The 19,773-nt window shown below is 45.2% G+C and overlaps 1 protein-coding gene across 3 annotated transcripts in view; it reads right to left on the bottom strand.

The window, feature by feature from the left end:
- The window catches only part of RSPH10B (radial spoke head 10 homolog B), a 765,802-nt gene that overhangs the window by 558,061 nt on the left and 187,968 nt on the right, over nt 1-19,773 (bottom strand). For all 3 annotated transcript variants that reach the window (XM_069645637.1, XM_069645638.1, XM_069645639.1), the window contains exon 6: nt 1,028-1,113. In XM_069645637.1, coding sequence (XP_069501738.1) covers nt 1,028-1,113 — 86 coding nt within the window. The remainder of the gene's footprint in view (nt 1-1,027; nt 1,114-19,773) is intronic.

Here is a 19,773-nt window from a genome sequence, read left to right as displayed (position 1 = left end):
GGTAATAACAGCTAAGAAGATCAAGGAGAAGATGTGACATCAGAGGGTACAAGTGGGGAGAAGGATGTCATGGGAGAAAAGAAGAGGGGATGGCACTCAAGGAGAGTGAGAGGGGACAGGAAGAGGTGTAGAGAATTAAGGAGGTGACAAGAGGATGGATGCAGGAGTAGGTGGTGGTAAAATTAGAACCCTGGAGTGGAAGTCAAGAAGGGTGGTAGGAATTATGGTGCAAGAGGAGGTGGTGAACCCCAAGGGGTAGGAAGAGGTGATAACATTGGTGGGTAGAAGTGACACAAAGGAGATAACATCAGGGGAGAGAGATACAAAGAAAGTGAAAGAAGGAACATCAGGAAGTGGAGGGGGTACTGAAGGATGTAGTGAAGGCAATCCAGAGAACATTGGAGTTGTAAGATCAGAGTGAAAAGAGGATTCCCTGGGTGAGTTGAATCCCAGGAGTTGTGGAGGCAAAGAGACAAGAGTTGCAGATAGATCTGAATAGAGCAGGTGAAGAACTCCAGAGAGGATAAACAAGAACATCAGGTGGTGTAAGAAAGAATGGGGCGAAGATAGACAGCCTTTCAGATAGCAAGAGCATGAATATCGTGTGGAATCAGAGAGGTGGCACAAGAGAAACAAGCAGGATAAGAGTAACATTAAACTAGGGAGAGAGTCACACTATTGTTATGAAGACTATTATGTCTCTGCACCTTTAGCAATTGGAGTTCTCTTACTGATGATAACAAACTGTTATCTGGCATTTCAATGGTGGCTACTGCATCCTGTTTGAAAAGAAGGGATAACATGCACTCAGCAGCTCTTTTTAACATTTTGAAGGAGCCAAATGGTAATGTTATTCTTTGGGTGAAAAGGCTTTTGACACCGAAAAACAAAATATACATTAAATAAGGGTGATTCTGGGTAGGTCCTCAACAATTAAACAGTAATACCAATTGATATCCAATGGCTCATGCAATCAAAAAAATTATTATTTCAAAATAACTGAAAAAATAAATAAAATTGTTCCTACCATCTTATTCCCCAACCACTTTTGACATTGTTCACCCAATTTCCCTCATACCAAGAAGTACCATCTTCAGAATAATATATTGTACCCTGCGAATAAAAGAAAATATTGAGCAAGTGACAAAAGCTTTCACAAACATTTAACTAAATATTTAAATCAATTTAACATCCAGTCCTTTTCACAAACATTTTTAACATTGTATATTACAATGTTATGATATCTTTGATTGAGAATATCATTAGAAATACAAAAAAACACAAATATGTTACAAGGAAGAGCATTATGCTATCACTTCGAATTTTTGACTGTTATGGATTCTATAAAACACAATTAATTTCATACCTGTTAACTCAGCACTACGCTGCATCCTTTGACAGATAGTTCTGATCTGGTTGTCACAGGGATGTGAGTTAAAACATGAGTTCAAAAAACGTGGGTTTTTTAAAACCCAAATATTCAAGTGTATTCTATGCCATTTATTCTAAATAAAATAAAAATGCTAGAGAACAATACTAAAGGGCATGTAACACAATTTCTTTTCAATATAAAGAGGAATATAAAATGGAGCACAGAGCATCCACAATCTACCTAATCACCACCCACACTAAGATAAAAACTGATTCCCACCTTTCCCCAAATTACGCACCACAAATAATGACCAACCTACATTAATAAACAAATGTAAAAATCATGGAAAACCCCTATTTGCATGCCTGGTATGGGTTGAAATATGAATGCTAATAAGAACATTGCAAAACTTCTTATAACATCTCAAATTATTATTTTGGGGTGAATCAAGATTTTGCTTTTCAATAGATGTAAACAGCTGGGAAAGTTTAGGATAGGAGTGGGTGACCTTTTCACTGCAGAAGAAGAATCTGCAGATTCCGCAACACATTCTGCACTGCTTACTGGAGCAAATGCTTGCTAGCTTTTTCTTTTACCAGAAGTGAGTAGCACCAAGATGGGCCAGAGCTAGCTGTAATGGCTCACACTCTGGACAATCAGAATGACTGAACAGTCTTGGCTACTCGACGGTCTGGAATGCATGGGATCCTCAGTTATAAGAGGCTTAGAGTGTTGGAATTGCTCTGGATATTTTAAATGTTTAGTGTGTCCTGATTGGCTTGCCACAGTCTTGCTGACTTGTCGGGAGAATCAGAGAGGCTGGAGGCAATATCAACCTTAATTTTGTGCAGGTCGACGGCATTGCTGTGAGGGCAGAGTGCACCACTGTTGTGCTCTGGGATAAGGTAGGTGAGTTTTTGACTTGTACCTTTTTGGGACAAACTCGGGCTTCAAGCAAAAATGTTTCAGAGAACAATGCCCCTAAGGTAAGCCTTTACGCTCAAATTGTAACTTTAAGAATGTTTCCCACGGAAAGCATTGGGAGGAGTCTTTGGCAGTTTCCATGAGGGAGCCATGTTTTTGGAATGCTCACATTGTTATATTAATTTACTGTATGCTTAGCCCCGATTCTGTAAGAGTAAATACATCTAAAAACTGTAAATTATGCTAGACGATCCTATTCACAACTGCAATTTTCAATACAATTTAGCTGAAGAAAACCCAATCTAGGAGGCAAAGACATTGAGACAGTTCCCTCTAGTACTACAAATGGGTCTCTATCCAACTCAAGTTTTTGTACTGAGCCTTCAAGTGGACTAAAAGAAAGCATTGGAAAACCAGGCAGAATATCTTCTCCTAATGAAACAAAATGCAAATCCCCTTCGAAAAAAGTATAAAATAAAATCTGGGGAACACTTTACACCTGCATTGCAGCATTTAACGTGTAAAAGCAGAAAGGGCCACAAGTAGATGGTCTCCTCTTGCCAAAAAGATAGCAATATGAGTTGACATACATCCTTAAAGATAGAATGTTAAAGTCTAGCAGAGATTGTTTGTTTGATACAATTTTATACATTAAGAAAACAATCCTTAACAGGCAGGTCTTTCAAAATGAGAAATTTGTATGCAATGTGATCCCATAGGCTCGCTTACAAACAATAATTGTGCCATTTTACAAATAGAATAGTTATTTAAAGACTTCACTTAAATGCCTATTTCTGACGAATAAGTATGACGGGCACAGGACTTGCAAATTCTACTAGCCCACTCGCATTGGCAAGAAGATTTTATGAAGGGCGCCTTGCTGGAAATTATGGGGATGTTTGAAACTTTTATTTGATATTGACTGCCAACAAACGTTGTTTGAAGTAAAGGGCAAATCAAATTGTCACCAGGCATTTAAAGACCATTGGGCAAATGGGGCTTCACCGCCTCCCCACTAACATTTTGGGCTCTGTTAACTTGACTTGACCTTGGTCACCAACAGAGCTGTTAGCAGGCAGGGCAGGTCACTGATGATAAACAGTCTTAGGGCTGCGCGGATAAGACCCGACAATTACTGCTGTAAAGCATTTCATTGTTAATAACTGTGCTTTTCGTATGCATACATTTTTAGGCAATTAAAATGGTGATGGGATGTTGGCACTTGCATGTCAGAGGAGTGCTGGAAAGGGATAGGAGACAAGTCAGCCTCATAGCAGCCCTTAAGTGCCTGGTTTCAGACGGGAAGGGGAGAGTTAACTGCTTTAAACAATGAAGCTTCACCAAAAGAGTCTTACTAGAAAGTGTAAAGAAGTTAGGTGCCCAAAACATCACATTTGGTCAAGAATGCTGTGAGAAGCCAGGAATGAGACGCAGACACAGAGGACTCATAGTTTTGGTTATATACTTTTATTCCAAATAATAAGGGGTTGGAAAATGCCTCACTATCCCTAATTTAGGTGGCATTTCCCTACTTCAACCAACAACTAACGGGTCTGTCCTTTGTCAAGATGTCAACATTTTAAAAGAATATGCCATGTGTCTGATATCCTATTATGGCCCTCACGCTAAAAAAATTAACTCTAAAGTGCAAAGGGATAGTGTCTTTGGATCTCAAGGTGCACACATTCTTTGACCTCAACACAAAGATGTAAATCCAACGAAAAAGTTACAAGTGGATAATATTCACAGTTCCAGGAAATGGCTCCCTTCCCCTGGTTTCCTTTACCAATATGAAAAGTTCAAACAAAGACTAACCAGCTTCTTCAGAACCCCAAGAGGATAGCACCCTCCTCGTGGTGCATTTGAAAAGTTTAAACAAAGAATAACCATGTTCTTCAGAACCCCAATCGAATAGCTTGCTGCTCTTGGTGCATTCACAGTACTCAGAAAAATAACTCTTTCCCCAGGTTTCTCTTCACAATTCAAATCATTTAGAATCCTAAGCGCATGTGACTTCCTAGAAATTCTCCTTTTAATGTATTCACTCTTATCCCCATCTGAAGGGTATGGGTCTTCCTTGAGATACTTCTCCTCTTGTAACTTATTACACACTCTTGACTTTGCCTCGTGTACTCTCCTACCAGGACTTCTTTACAGTCTTTCAAATACTTATCTACACCTGGTATACTCTCCTGCCAGGACTTTCATAACATCTTTAAACACTGATGTTCACCTTGTGCACTCCCCTGCCAGGACTTTCACACAATGAGTTTTCTTTTTTGTTCATAAAACAATATTTGCCCACTGTTGGCGTATTGTTCCTTGTTTAACAATGATCGCTTCAGTAGAACAAGTTACTTCTTACCTTGTAACGTTCTTTCGACGGGATGTTCCTCCGACGTATTCCTCATCTTAGATATCTCCTTCCAGCTCTGCTGGCCTCGGAAATTTTTTTCTCTCTAGAGGGCACTGCGCGTCGACGTCCTTAGAGTCGATGTTCCTCGACAGCCGCCGTATCGACGCCGACGTCATCCTGGCTATAAAGGCCGCGCGCAGCGCCCGTTGCTCAGTTCCGTTTTGTAGCCCACAATAATGCTTTCTGGACTAAACGAATCACCCTGAAGGAGCGTGAGCTGCAACAACAAGGGAAGTAGAACTGCGGGGATGGATGGGAGGGTCGATGAGGAATACGTCGGAGGAACATCCCGTCGAAAGTACGTTACAAGGTAAGAAGTAACTTGTTCTTCGAAGGGATTGTGTCCTCCGACGTATTCCTCATCTTAGATATGCTCCCAGAGCAGTATTCTATTATTGGAGGAGGGAGTACTGACTTCATGCTGTCTTCTATTGATGAATAGAATGCAGTACAGCCCTTCCAAACCTAGTCTCTTGACTGGAGGAGGAATCCAAATTGTAAAATTGTGTAAAGGTATGGACAGACGACCAAGTAGCGGCCGCACAGATGTCTTTAACCGGCACACCTCTTTTGAGGGCCGATGAAGCTGCAATACCTCTGGTCGAATGAGCCCTAAGGTTTTGAGGGGGCTCTTTTCCTGCCAATTTATAACATTCCAGAATGACTAGAATGATCCATCTGGAAATGGTATGCTTAGTTATTGGTAACCCCAGCTTGTGACCTGTGTAACCTACAAACAGCTGGTCTGCCTGTCTTATCCTGGCTAGTCTACTGATGTAAAAACTTAAAGCCCTTCTAGGGTCTAGCCTGTGTAACCTCTCTTCCTCTTTCCCCGGGTGAGGAGGAGGATAGAAAGATGGTAGGGTAATCTTCTCAGTGATATGGAATTCAGAAACCACCTTTGGGAGGAAATTAGGCTTCACTTGCAGGACAACTTTGTCTTTGTGAAAGATAGTGTGAGGGGGTTTACAAGAAAGAGCTTGTAATTCACTCACCCTTCTAGCAGATGTAAGTGCTATTAATAAAACAGTTTTAAGGGTAAGGAATCTTAACGAACAAGAATGGAGTGGTTCGAAAGGTGTGCCCATCAGGAAAGTTAGGACTAAGTTTAAATCCCATAGGGGAACTTGGAATGGTCTTGGGGGATAAACATTGGTTAACCCCTTAAGAAATTGTATTACCAAAGGTAACTTGAAATAGGATGGTTCTTCCGCAGTACGCTTAAAGATGGACAGCGCTGCGAGATAGCCCTTAATGGTGCCAACTTGAAGGCCCGAATTTGCCAAATATAGTAGGAAGGACAAGACCATTGGTGTACCACATGAAAAAGGGTCGATATTCTGTTCTCTACACCAGCTGCAAAATCTGTTCCAACGGCAGCGGTATAAAGACTTTGTTGCTGGCCTCCTTGCCGAAAGCAACACCTCCATAACATCATCAGGGAGGTCCCAATCCTTGTACCTCAGCCTTTCAGAAGCCAAGCGTGAAGGTTGAGGGTTTTGATGTCTGGATGGAGAACCTGACCTCCCTTCTGTGAGAGCAGGTTCTCTCTGAGTGGAAGTCGAATTGGAGGGCAGATGGACAAGTCTAGAAGGTCCGGGTACCACGTTCTCCTGGCCCAATCTGGGGCAATTAGGATCATGGTTCTCCGGAATCTTCTCAACCTCCTGATCATTTGAGGAATGACAGGGACCGGTGGGAACATGTACAGAAGCGGAAACTCCCAGTCCACTATGAACGCGTCTCCCAGAGCTCCTCTCGGGGGAAATTCTCTTGAGCAGAACAGATCGCATTTCCTGTTGAGGCTGGTGGCGAACAGATCTACCTGAGGGGTTCCCCAAAGGGCAAAGATCTCTTGAAGGACTTCCTGAGCTAGCTCCCACTCGTGGGAGACTGTGCTCTGCCTGCTCAGAGCGTCCGCTGTCAAGTTCTTCTCTCCGGCTAGGTGAACTGCCGACAGAGAGATTCCTTCTTGGATTGCCCAAAACCAGAGCTGCATCGCCTCTCTGCACAGGGGTAGTGATCCTATGCCTCCTCTTTTGTTGAGGTAATGCATGGCCACCGTGTTGTCCGTCATTATCAGGACGTTTTTCCCTTGTACAGCTGGCAGGAACGCCTTCAGCGCAAGTCTGATGGCTCTCAGCTCTAACAGGTTGATATGTAGTCTGGACTCCAATGGAGACCAACGACCGCTGATGGTCAAGTCGTTGGCATGGGCTCCCCACCCAGTGAGTGAGGCATCCGTGACTACTGTTATCTCCGGCCAGGGTTGCCAAAACTGTTCTCCTTTCAGAATGTTCTCCTGACAGGCCCACCACTGCAGGTCTCGAGCTACTCTGTCGGGAACCTGAAGAAGATCTGTCATTCTCCCTGAGAATTGTGACCACTGAGTCCTCAGTGCCCACTGGAGGGATCTCATTCTCAGGCGAGCCTCTGGCACTAGGAAAATGCAGGATGCCATGAGGCCTAGCAACCTCAAAAAGTCGAAGGCTGGGAGACGTTGGGCAGGTTGGAACTTGGTAACCATCTGTAGAATATCTTGAGCCCTCACCTCTGGTGGCGAGGCTTTTCCCAGGGAAGTGTCCAGGATCGCTCCTATGAACTGGAGTCTCTGCGAAGGTATCAATTGTGACTTCTTTAAATTGAGGGAGAAGCCCAGTCTGTGAAGGGAGTGGCACACGTGATTTAGCTGGATCTGAGCTTGTTCCGAAGAAACAGCCCTGATCAACTAATCGTCCAGGTAGGGGTAGACGTGAATCCCTTCCCTCCTTAGACTTGCCGCCACTACCGACATTAACTTGGTGAAGACCCTCGGGGCGGAGGTCAGCCCAAATGGCAGCACTCGAAATTGATAGTGAGAGTTGCCAATTGCGAACCTCAGGTATTTCCTGTGTTTGAGATGGATAGGCACATGGAAATAAGCGTCCTGAAGGTCCAGAGATACCAACCAGTCCTGGAACTGAAGGGCCTGGAGGATCTGAAAAAGAGTGACCATCTTGAATTTGTCTTTCCTGAGGAATTTGTTCAATTCCCGCAAGTCCAAGATGGGTCTCAGTCCTCCGTCTTTCTTCGGAATGAGAAAGTAAGGGGAGTACCAGCCCTTGTTCCTCTCCGCTACAGGTACCGGTTCTATGGCACCTTTCTCTAGCAGGTCTAAAATTTCCTGCAAGAGGAGCGGATCTGGAGCTTTCTGGGAGCTGATCCCCGGTGGATGACTCTGAGGTATACGTAGGAAAGGTAGGCAGTAACCTTGGGCAACTGTTTCCAATGCCCAAGCATCTGACGTGATAGCCTGCCATACCGCTAGATGTTGAGTCAACCTGCCTCCTACAGGTGTCCTGTGAGGGAAGTCCTCAGAGTGGTTTTGGGGCGGCATATGCAGATGCCGATGGTAAAGAGGCACCTGCTGTTGCTGCGGCTTTTGAATATCTACCTCGTCCACCTTGGGTAGTTCTTCTTTGTCCCCTTTGAGCCGGTCGTCCTCTACCTCTTCCGAATGCGGAGTAGAAGCAAAAGGACTTGCCCCTCGCAGAGGTTCCTGTGGGACGAAAAGGTGTCTGACGGATTGCAGCTCCTAGGGATTTTGCTGCTGCTTTTGAAGTTTGCAGTTTCTCTAAACTGTCATCCGCCTTTTTCCCGAACAAAGAAGAGCCATCGAATGGCATGTTCAAGAGCCTGGCTTGCACATCTGGGGCAAAACCAGACTTTCTCAACCAAGCGAATCTCCTGGTTGATGTACTTGCCGCCATTGCTCTGCTGATACTGTCAGCCGAATCAATGCCCGTCTGGAGGGATTCGCACATAGCGTCTTTACCGTCCTGTATAATATTCAGGAACGCATCCCTTTCTTCTCCCTCCGGGATGCAGTCAGCCGCTGTAGAAGCACACTCCCAAAGTGTATGGCTGAATCTAGCAAGGGTGCAAGTAGCATTAACAGATTTTAACGCCATGCTAAATGCCGAAAAGACTTTCTTTGCCATAGCATCATATTTTTTATCGTCCCTGTCCTGTGGGACGGTAGGATAAGCCGTCTTGACATCGGTAGAGGATGCTGCCTGTACCACCAGACTTTCTGGGGATGGGTGTTTAGACAAAAACTCCGGGTCTGTAGAGGATACCCTGTACTTTGTAGACAGTTTTTTATTTACTGCTGGTACGACATCTGGGGTTTCCCAGTTTGTCATGATCTTCCTCTGAAGAGCTTTATGGAAAGGCACCACAGGATCCTCCTGTGGGCCTTAGTCAAGAATATCCGTGAGGTCATCTTGTTGGAAAGATTGTGAAGGTGCAGACCACCCCATAAACTCTGTGATCCTGGCCATAGGGGGTTTCAGCATGCTCCCCCGGGTCTGGCCTAGCAAACTCCACCTCAGGGGAGGTGTCTAACCCACTTGCCTCATGTAAGGAATCATGAAGATCCTTTAACCTGCGTTCTTCAGAGGAAAATTCCTCTCTAATTGGGGTTACAGGTCCCTGCAACTCAAATGTGTCTTCCTGTTCAGACAATTCACCCTCTTCCAATATTGAGGACATAGTTCTCAATTGTTCTGAACTCATAAAGGGTGTAAACCCCATTTCCAAGGCAGAGGGTGCCGAACTTGTCATAATCGGCCTTGAAAACGTCGATGCCGACGTCGAAGGCTTCGAGCGTGGCGTCGAAAACAAAGGCGGAGGCCTAGAAGACCGACAGAATTGGGATTCTACTGAACAATCTCGAAGTCATCGACGTCGAGGACCTGGGGATAGACACTGGGTGTGTCGTAACCGTGACTTTTCTTGGCGTCGACACCGGTGTCGAAGCTGGCGTCGAGTCGACAGACTCGTGTGTCGAAGGTCCCTTCGACAACGGCGTCGAAGACATCGACCTCGACGGAACACTCGTCGACGGCGTCGACGGAACCTTCGAGGAAGGTTTGGAGGTCATAGTCCTGCTCGAGGGTTCGTGACGCGCTCGAGAGGTTTCCTTCGCCGGGTACTGCGACTCGCTGCGTTTTTGACCTTCGAGTCTTTCGACCAGAGCATCGTCGAGGCTGCTTTCTCGAAGACGCTCATCATATTTTTGCGGAATTCCTCCCATTCAGCCGGGAACTATGTTTCGTGGGGCACGGGATTCTCTTTGGTGAAACAGAGGAAGAGGAAGACGGAGAAGGGGATCTTCGACGTCTCCTCTTCGAGTGCTTCGATCTCGAGGAGTGGTGAGACCCACTCCGAGATCTGGAGCGCGAATGGTGACGAGGAGACGAATGTCTCGACTTCGTCGACGAAGAAGAAGCTTTAAAAGTCTTACCTTTCTCCAGCTTCCCCCTACGCTCCTTCAGGGCCTTAGCTGTCATGGACATACAGTCCTCGCACTCCGAACAATGGTGTTCAGCTCCCAAACACCACAGACAAACTCTGTGAGGGTCAGTCAGCGACATCTTTTTCCCACAATCTCGGCATTTTTTGAAGCCGGATCGAGGAGTTGTCGGTTCCGAAGAAGAAGCCATCGAGTACGGATCGAATAACTCGAGGTAAATAGGTTTAACCTGACAAAACTGAGCAACGGTATTCCGAGGCACTGAGTACGCGCGGAAAAACGGAACTGAGCAACGGGCGCTGCGCGCGGCCTTTATAGCCAGGATGACGTTGGCGTCGATACGGCGGCTGTCGAGGGACATCGACTCGAAGGACGTCGACGCGCAGCGCCCTCTAGAGAGAACACATTTTCCGAAGCCAGCAGAGCTGGAAGGAGATATCTAAGATGAGGAATACGTCGGAGGACACAATCCCTTCGAAATATATTTCTCTCTTTCACACAATCGGCCTCCACCCATTTTTCCAGTGCGTACACTTTTACTTGTCTTTCTTTCACAATGACCTTGCTTTCTCTTTTAAGGTGCATGCTCAACAACTCCTTTGTGGCATAGCTTACACGTATGTTTTCTTCTTCACACATGTTACTTTGTTCGCGTGTTGCTTCTACGAAGCAGCGTACCCTCTCCGGCAACAGGATAGCTCTTCTGCTTTTCCAGGGTTTACCAGGTGCTTGTAGTGTTCCTCTCACTTCTCTGCTTCGGTTTCCTTCAGCTTGTTGGCTCGTTGTGTGTTCCGTTATCCGCTGCACCTTCGCAGTGTCCGGAAACGGTTCATGCTGCCGTGCGCTCTCGGGTGGAAACCCTCTGCACTCCGGTTTCCTCTTCTGCCACCTGGGTCAGCCTTGACACTGTTTCTTCTGGCGTCCTCTCCCTGAGCATACTGGTCAGTGTCTGTGCAGGTCTCTGTGCAGCTCTCTCTTCTTGCCTTCAGCGGCGCTGGTTTTAAACTTCCCAGCATAACATAATAGTTTCCAAAGACTAGACTGTTGTGTCGGTTTACCAGTCTTCGTGATCTTTATTGTTCTATCCCTCTTCCTCGTCTCAGTTGTTATCACATCATTCCTTATGTGATGTTGAGGAAACTGGTATGCTAACCTTTACATTTATGCTTTTCTATCAAGCATGCTACCTATCACAACTATACAAACTATAATTGCCATCGCCGCCAAGCGGTGACTGTTTATACAATTGGATACTTCTTCTCCAACAGAGTCTCTGACAATCAGTAAAGACAGATGTACATAGTGCTCCTGCACCATTTACCAGAGATATCAACATGCAGCAAATCATATATACAATGTATGATTCACCCTTTTTTAGCCCGCTGGCACTGATTAGATATAATTAGTATCTGCATATTATCCACAATGTTATTTACACGTGGCATCATTTACATTCAACACGTACGTGTAACTTTTTTTGACAAATGTTTTCGACCGACCGGTTTTTTGTAAATACGGCGCCCTACTGCACTCTTCAACAGCTACCTAGGTAACCACAGACACCGTGGATCCCGTCTGTAACCACACAACATCACGCTTCATTGTGTGGTTTCCATTAACTACACTTCCGTATACAAACCATACGCCCTGCAGTCGCATTTCCTTTGGAACTCCATGCAGCTCATTTAGTACGGATCGAGAGGGTCCTCTCATGATCACAGTAAGCATATCCCCTACTTCACTGACCAACAGTACGACCGCACTAGACTAAGTTTTATAATTACACCCATAATTTCAAAACAGGCACTTGCTCGACTACAGCCATGATGGACACGCTTATCATTGAAATGTGCATGCTGCACTGCATTTTGTCTCTGGGACATTAAGACACAGTTCATCTGTTTATAGAACATGACCTGAACTGCAATGCAGAGGTAAGGGAGACTTCACGTCTCTCCGGCAATCTCATTATTTTATTAAATTTACACTTTTCGTTTGTTCACACAATTGGACTATCGCTAGGCATTTTTACATATGTCACCATATATATAATTTTTTTCACAGAACCTGAATTTTGAAATTATTGCATATATGCACAGACCTTCTTGACTTCACAAGACTGCAGGTACTATGAGGCTACTTTTGTATTTTTCTTTTACTTGTTTTTGTTGCTTTTCACTTATGTGTACTTGCACTATGTAGCTATCCAGTTGTTAAAATTAATATCCTTTCTAAATAAGTGTCTATTTGATATTGGCATTGTAGAACTCGCCCTGAAGAAGGACCTTGGTCCGATATGCATCGGCGCTAGTGGCTTCTGCTCACTCATATGAAGAGAATGAACTTTCATTAAAAAAGAGTTTTACACAAATCTGATGCGGCTTCAATTTTGTTGTTTTACGATGAACACATTACCACCGCATAAATGAAAAAATATATTCAGTAGTTTTTACTACAATATTTGGCGACCCGAGGTCTGGTGAATATTTTCACCAGACACGTTTTTGTTCTATATTTTTGTACCAATGTGGTGTACATTGGGTCTCTGGGGAATGCCAATTACCTTATAAGGAACTACATTCGATTTCGAGAAGGTTGATCAACAAAGTAGTGCCCACCCACACCCCCTGTATTAACCTTTAGGGAAGGATCATTACTGCTCCCTGCCTCTTCCTCGTCTCAGTGGTTGATACATTGTTCTTTGTGCCATGTTGGGGATTACTTAAAGTAGATCTGGTACATGGTTGAGGGAGAGTGTTGCAATATGCCACTAAGGTCTGGGGAATGGAGGGAACATCCCTAAAGGGAAAAGAGGGATATTGTGTTTCACTCGGCCAATCCGCTCCACTCTCCTACGGGTCGTTTCTCCTCCTGCGGGCCACCCTCTGACGACCATCCCCAGGGTCAGGCTCAGACAGACTCCTTTCTCTCTCCACATGGGGAGAGACTTTTCCTGGAAAAGAGTGATGATGTTTGTCAGATTCATCACAATGCCTACAGAAAGAAAGTGACTCACAAAATAAAGCCACATTTGAAAGTTCACTTTATTTACATGAGGTCTATTAGTTTAAGATGAAAGAAAATTCCAACCATAGCGAAACTCCGGCTACAATGGGATTATACTGCGATGCAGCTGGACATGCACAATGAACTAGCATCGGACAAAGCCAATCACACATCACATTCCAAACACAGCTTTATCATGCCAGCAAGCACCAATAGAAATGCACAAAATGGCCTTCAATTGCTTCATGTTTAGAAGCAGTTTCAGAGGCTTGGTGTGTTTGAATTGCACAATTTACTGCTAAATTGGCACTACTTCCGACAAACATGCCTTGATGGAGAACACCCCCACTCAAGCAAGTGTGCCCCTCACCCCCACAGTTAGCCCCTCTCCCAACATTAGGCCAACCTCGACCCCCCAAAGATTTAGTTTACTTGACCCCTTGAGCGTCACTGTACATGGCTGGCCTTTGGTTACAGCATTGCACCAAATATGAAAGGTGCTTATCATCACATGAACCATTTTTCAGCAGGCACTGGTAAATATTTTGTCACCCATCACTATGAGCTGAGTGCATTCCTCCAAGGAGAAGTATGTAAACTAAGGAACTCGTCCTGCAGGCCGTGTGGGATGTAAAAAAATGTGTGAGGACTGTGACATGCCAAAAAATAACCAAACGGGCAACAAGCAGTCATCTCCAAACACCAACAAAAAAGCCATAACAATGCACACCTGTACTATGATCTGTAAAAGGATTCCTTCAGATTTGAATTATCAAGATTAGGATATTAGCATCCTGTACAATAGTGTCTACTCAGTCATTTTCAGCCTGTCATATCATGAGTGACCATTTTGTGGCATTTAGGATCAACTGTGCATCGAAAAGCTGCTTTGACTGAGGGTGAAAAATCTTAATTTGTTAATTGTAAGGGAGGGCTAACAGAGAAAAAATTACATATCTGCTGGTCCTGTCTGCCTGCCACCGGCTATTACAGGGTAGGCTGGCGCAAGGCTGATGATATGAGCACACGCAAGGCAATATTTTGCTCACATAAAATACTGCAGTGGTGTGGTACATAAACATCTGAATCCTTCCCAGGTAGAGGGCATTACGACCCATTAGGATATCCATGAAATCAATGACAACAGGAAGGGTCCTTCAGTCAAGGGTTTTCAGTTGCGACTCCACCTGGCTTAATTGGAGACTATTAGTAGGACGACCATCAGCTGCTTGAAATGGGAGAAGACATTTTGTGCACACTATAAGTAGGTTTGATTTTGCATTTCCCTTATTCTCAGCTATGTGCGCATGGTCACTTGCATGCACGCATCCAACAGGTGAAGACTCTTTCTGGTGCATAAATTAAAGGTTCTGTGAACATTTCCCATGTCTTATTCTGGGGACTTCTATTGGGGTGACATCAAGGCCTGACACTTACCTAAGCTAGTGGAGGAAGGCACCGGGGTGGTATGGATAGGATGGCCTGATCACCCCCTTATTGCTCCTGACACTAGGCAGGAAGCAGTGACATGTTGGGGAAGAGTGTTACTGGCCTTTTAAATGCTTTACCATGAGACCCGCAACTGCTGGTCAATACACCCCACCCATGACCTCACGCTGGACAATTCAGCCCTCCTCCAAGCAAACTCACTCACCAAGATGTAGGGCCCACCCTCACCCAAAAACATCCTAATAACTCTAAAGCATGGCTAATGTTTACCATGGAACCCCCTGCAGACGCTGTTCCACTGTGGTTTGTGGCAACATGTGTGCATGCACAGAGTCACACAGACAAGAAATACAAGATGGTGATGGTGGATTGGCTTCTTAAAGCTAGTGTCCAACCACCATTCGGATTACCTGCTAAGGCATAGGCCACACCTGTGGGGGAAAGACAGTTTCATAGAAACCAATCACACAGCAGCATGATAAAGTATACACATGTACATGCCCTAAGATACAGACATGTGCTAGTCGTGGATCCAGGAGGTAGTAAAGAGACAGGGGAAAGTGGAAGAGGATGAAGATAAAAGTTTGGGAAGAGATATCAGAAGGTTGTAGGAGGAAAAAATCAGGAGGGGGTAGGTGGAAGACAGCAGGAGGTGGCCAAAAGAAGAGATGAGGAGATAGTAGGATGGAGACATGAGGAGGAGGTAACCTGACCCTATCACAAGGGGCTAGGAACCCCTCTCAGCCTGGAGTGGGAGGCCTACCAGGATGGAAGCCAGAGTCAGTCCTACCCCAGAGTGGGATGTTAAGCAGTTTAGAGGGTCACACACCCTGTCCCCTCCCCAAGTGTCTGTCTATATATGGGCAATACAAATGTGCATCACCCCATGCCTCTTGATACACATGCTTGCAAGTTCTCTCTCTTTTTCCTAGACCCGAAGCCACTGTTGCAGCCAGAGGGAGAGGCCAGCATAGATAGCACAATCCATCAGTGCCCCAAGCCATCTACTTTTCAGGGCTGCAGTGGAAAATCAACAGTGAGACAGCAGAAGACGCGCCAGTGAGCTTACGCAGCCGCCTGGCACGCCATGCACTACTTCCCAGCACAGGTGCAACCTGCGGGAAAACCGCTGCAGACTCCCTAGACCACCAGGGACTTAATTCAGAACTACAACCACCAACAAAGTCTGAACTTACCTTAGGGGAGGCCACGCCAAGACCCCTAACACAAACGTGGAAGCTGTGCAACACAGGCCACCATTGCTATCTCCCTGCAGTCCTGCACAGAGAAAAGGTGTAGGCCTTACCTCATTATTTGAATGTGTTTCTGAATGTGACACCTCCTGTGATTGGAAGGCAGGGCCAGATTGGCCACAGTCAGACAACCAACCAGAGGACGAGGAGGGGGATAAGAGAGACCCCCGGGAAACGGGAAGTTGTGTCTTGTTCAGGTGAGATCAGAGGAGGAGGAGGAGGGGGAGGAGGAAGTGGCAGACTAAGAGACCAGCAGGAGGAAGGATGGTAGAAAACAACGTCAAGGCGAATTACAGAGAAAGTGAGATATTGATTGGTGAGTACAATGGGTAGTGTGTTCAGTGTGCATGTAAGATTTGTGAAAGTGAAAGGAGTGTGAATGGGGAGAAGGCAGGGAAGAGGGCATAGTAGTGTGGAAGCAGAAGTAGTAGAGTGGAGGAGGGTGTAGTGGAGTTGAGGAAGGATTAGTGATATTGAAGGGTAGAGGCCGTAGTAGGAGTGACAGACATCAGAGGGACAGATGAGGAAGATGAAGGTAGTAGAGGAAGTAAAAGTGGGCTGATTTGGGAGTGGAAAAGTAGTGAGAGGAGAACAGGGTACAGAGCCTGGTAAAGGAACATCTGGATTTGAAACTAAGGAGACTAACTCAGGCAGACTGCCAGAAACACACATCCCCAGATCCTATAGCAATTACAAAATTGGAAGTGTAGGGATAGCCTACAAAGTCTTTGGCCCTAGCGCCCTGCTCAAGCAATTGATAAAAACCCTTATACCATAATCTGGGAGTTAGAGTATTCTTTGAGACATCTGTGACAGTAGATAGCCAGAGTAGGAAGGAACACGAGAGCACCCTTGGCCCAAGGCAGGGATAAGAAGGAGGCCTCAATCAGAAGGGATTAAACTGACAGTAGGAGTAGGATCGAGCAAGCGAAGTACAGATGAGGAGGATCAGGTCCAAGGAAGAAGTAGAGCGGTTGTGAAGAAGGTAGAAACCAGGATCCTAGGACAGGGAGTTGATAAGGTCCGCTAAAGCTCCACCGCAGCAAGTGGGGCTGACAACCCCAGGTAACTCTGATTGCATGTAGAAGGGACACTCCAGCTGTATCTACAGCTAGCATAAACGACCCGACAAATTTCCCAGTCGGTTTAACCCAAAAGTAAATTATTCACTTTAAGATTAAAACTCATAGTTCGGCAGTGTGGTAAAAATGGTGATAATTCTGTTACTGCAAAAAAAGTGGCGGTATGGCTATTACTGCCACTTTGTTACTGCTCCATCAAACTTGTAATCAGGCCCTTGGACTGTGAAAGGTCATCAACACCAATCAAAAACACTGAAGGACAAGCCATATAAAGTAATGCCTTACCAGCAATGTAGCTATATTAATCTAATGTTTTCGATATGAGTGGAGATCATTGCCAACATGTTGGTGAGATGCTTGAATGATTGGATTTCACTTCATGAATTGAATTTTTACAGAGCACATGCTTACCTGGAAGCAACTTGCAACTAATTGAAGTTGGATAAGAATGTTATGGTAGGGAACATAAAAGCAATAGTAAGCGGGAGACTAGCAAAAACAGTTGTCACATAATTGACAGGATCAACATACTAGCCAGACCAAAAGTACAGTTTAAAAACGGCTTTATTAGGGTTACAATGTATAGAATGGGCTACAATAACAATGGAATGGATACACAAAACACAAGAGTCTCTCAGTGACCCGATATATAAGTCCCCTTTTGGAGTATCAGGCTTTCTGACAGGTATCTCTGTGCGCTTCTCGCCCTTGTTCGTGGTGTGGATTGGAGGTTACCCTCCACCCTTTTCCCAGGGAGTATACGAGTCTTTCCTTCATCATTAGTTAGGGGTTTAAGAGGTTTTCCATACCTTTTCTCAGTGCATAGTTTTAGGGGTCCTGAAACCCTTGCTCTCGGCTCGCTCAGTGCAAGCTTTATGGGTTTGTGAACACTTTCTTAACAGCACCATTTAGGTCTCCTTTGGGTCTCTTCCAGGAAGGAGAGCAATATCTTCCTCTCGAGTAAGAGACGGGGCCAGCTGGGTTGACCTTCCTCCCTGGGTTTCTGTTGTGGTCAAGAGGGTCCCAACACTTCCATCTGGTATGATCTTATTATTCTCTCCCATCGCAATCCATTCTCTGCCACCGTTGTAATCTTCCTGCTCAATGCACCGCCACCGACTCGTTCCTCCTCCAACAGCTGCTTAGAGTCAAACAGGCCTCTCGAACCTTCTTAGTATGTTTGTCTTCAATTCTCTCCTGTTGAACTTAAAACTCACTCCTTTTCCGCACCACGTCCTCCTTATACTCTTCTAGCAACTCCTAAGTTTCTTTTATCATCTTCAGACCACTCTACACCCTCTGGATCCTTCCTTCCCTCCCCCTCTACCTTCCCTCCCTCCCTTCCTTCCCTTCCCTTCCTTCCTTCCCTTCCTTCCTTCCTTCCTCCCTGCCTCCCTCCCAATTATGGAGGAGACTGCCCTCACTGTCTCCTCCATAATTACTCCCTATTTGAATCACCTCTTGACATTCTATCCCTACTCCCTTTTGATGTTCTCGTCTAACCATGTCACATTCCTTTTCAACCACCTTCTGATGTTCTCCTTCTCACATTCTTTTTCCTTTTCCTTGACTCCTTCTTTGCCACCTTAAACACTATAGACATCTCCTGCAGATATTCCAGAACCTTTTTCTCTGGACAATGTTCACTGGTCTCCTCCTTTCTCTCACCCATTTTCACCTCCAAATAATCACAAGCCACCTCAAGGATTTCACCATAGTTATCCTCCTGAGCATGAAAAACCTCTTTCTTACTTGCACCAAACTCCTCCTTACTTTCACAACAAGCTTCTCCTTACTTTCACCCAGCTCCTCCTCAAACTCTCCTAACATCTCCTCCTGATATTAACCAACCTCCTCCTCAGTAGTTCCAGTCACTGGCAAAGTATTCCTAAACCACCTCCTCCTTAACATCACCAAGATTCCCTGTGGCATCTCCTCCTCTAGCCTCCAACTCCCCTACTCCCGATTCCTGCTCCATACTCCTTCTCCAAACACTCACATTGTGATACTGAGCTCTTGGGTTTTTACAGGGCTAGTTTCTCTCCCTCTAAGCTCGGCTCCATATGAGGGGCTGCTCCTGTATTCTAAGATTGGTGAGGAGCTCAGATAGGTTGCCATTAATTGGCTCACATGAGTGTATTTTGCAGTTGTGGGGCTCAAAGAAGCAGGTGAGGAAGGATAACCCAGGGGCAAAGCATTTGTCTTGGAAGCAAGACAATGCTGTGCAACGCAGGTTCAGATCCTTATCCTGTGCTTAGAAACCACTCACTGCTATTAAGCACATCATAAAAGAACAATTATAATTTATCTCTGGCCTATCCACTATCTTGTAATGTATTCTCCCAGTTGTCCTACTGCTAACCACAGCCTGAGAGCTGTACAGCGTTACTGACTCCTCACTGTGTAGGAAAGAGGTCCGTAAACCCTGCAAAATTGTGTTTGCCTTGCCTGCTTGTGAAAAGAACGCGTGTGTGCTTTTAAATTGCAAATTTCCTCCACTTGTGAGTAGAAACTCTGCTGGCAGACTATGATTTGGCCACACTCCTTTACTCACAAATGGAACTGCTGAGAACAAACGAAGCATTGGCAACATTTTATCATTAGTGGTAACTTGAGACTCGATAAAAGTACTCTAGGACTCTGAGGATTTTGTCTACCACGGTTGTATCAGTAACAATAACAGCCTAGGTTTCATGTGTATCTTTTGTATATTTATATATATATTTTGGCAAAGCTTAGTGTATCCAGTTTTTAAAAACATTTATCAACCTTTCTTAGAGAGAGTTGTGAAATTACTTCTCATACTCACTGGTAGGTTTGATGAATTCAGGGAATTCGTCCATTCCCCAAAGCAGAGCAACCCCCTTAGGGAATAGGGAGGTGAGCCCGCTACACAATATCCTCCCGGGGGTTTCCATTGGGGGGTCCCCCTCTGGGGACACGGATTGCCGAAGCAGGCATTCCCTTTCACCTCC

This window comes from Ambystoma mexicanum, chromosome 2p, assembly GCF_040938575.1.
Source record: "Ambystoma mexicanum isolate Mex_15411 chromosome 2p, UKY_AmexF1_1, whole genome shotgun sequence".
Lineage (NCBI taxonomy): Eukaryota > Metazoa > Chordata > Amphibia > Caudata > Ambystomatidae > Ambystoma > Ambystoma mexicanum.
Note: the sequence above shows the minus strand (reverse complement) of the source record. Positions and strands in the feature narration are given on the sequence as shown.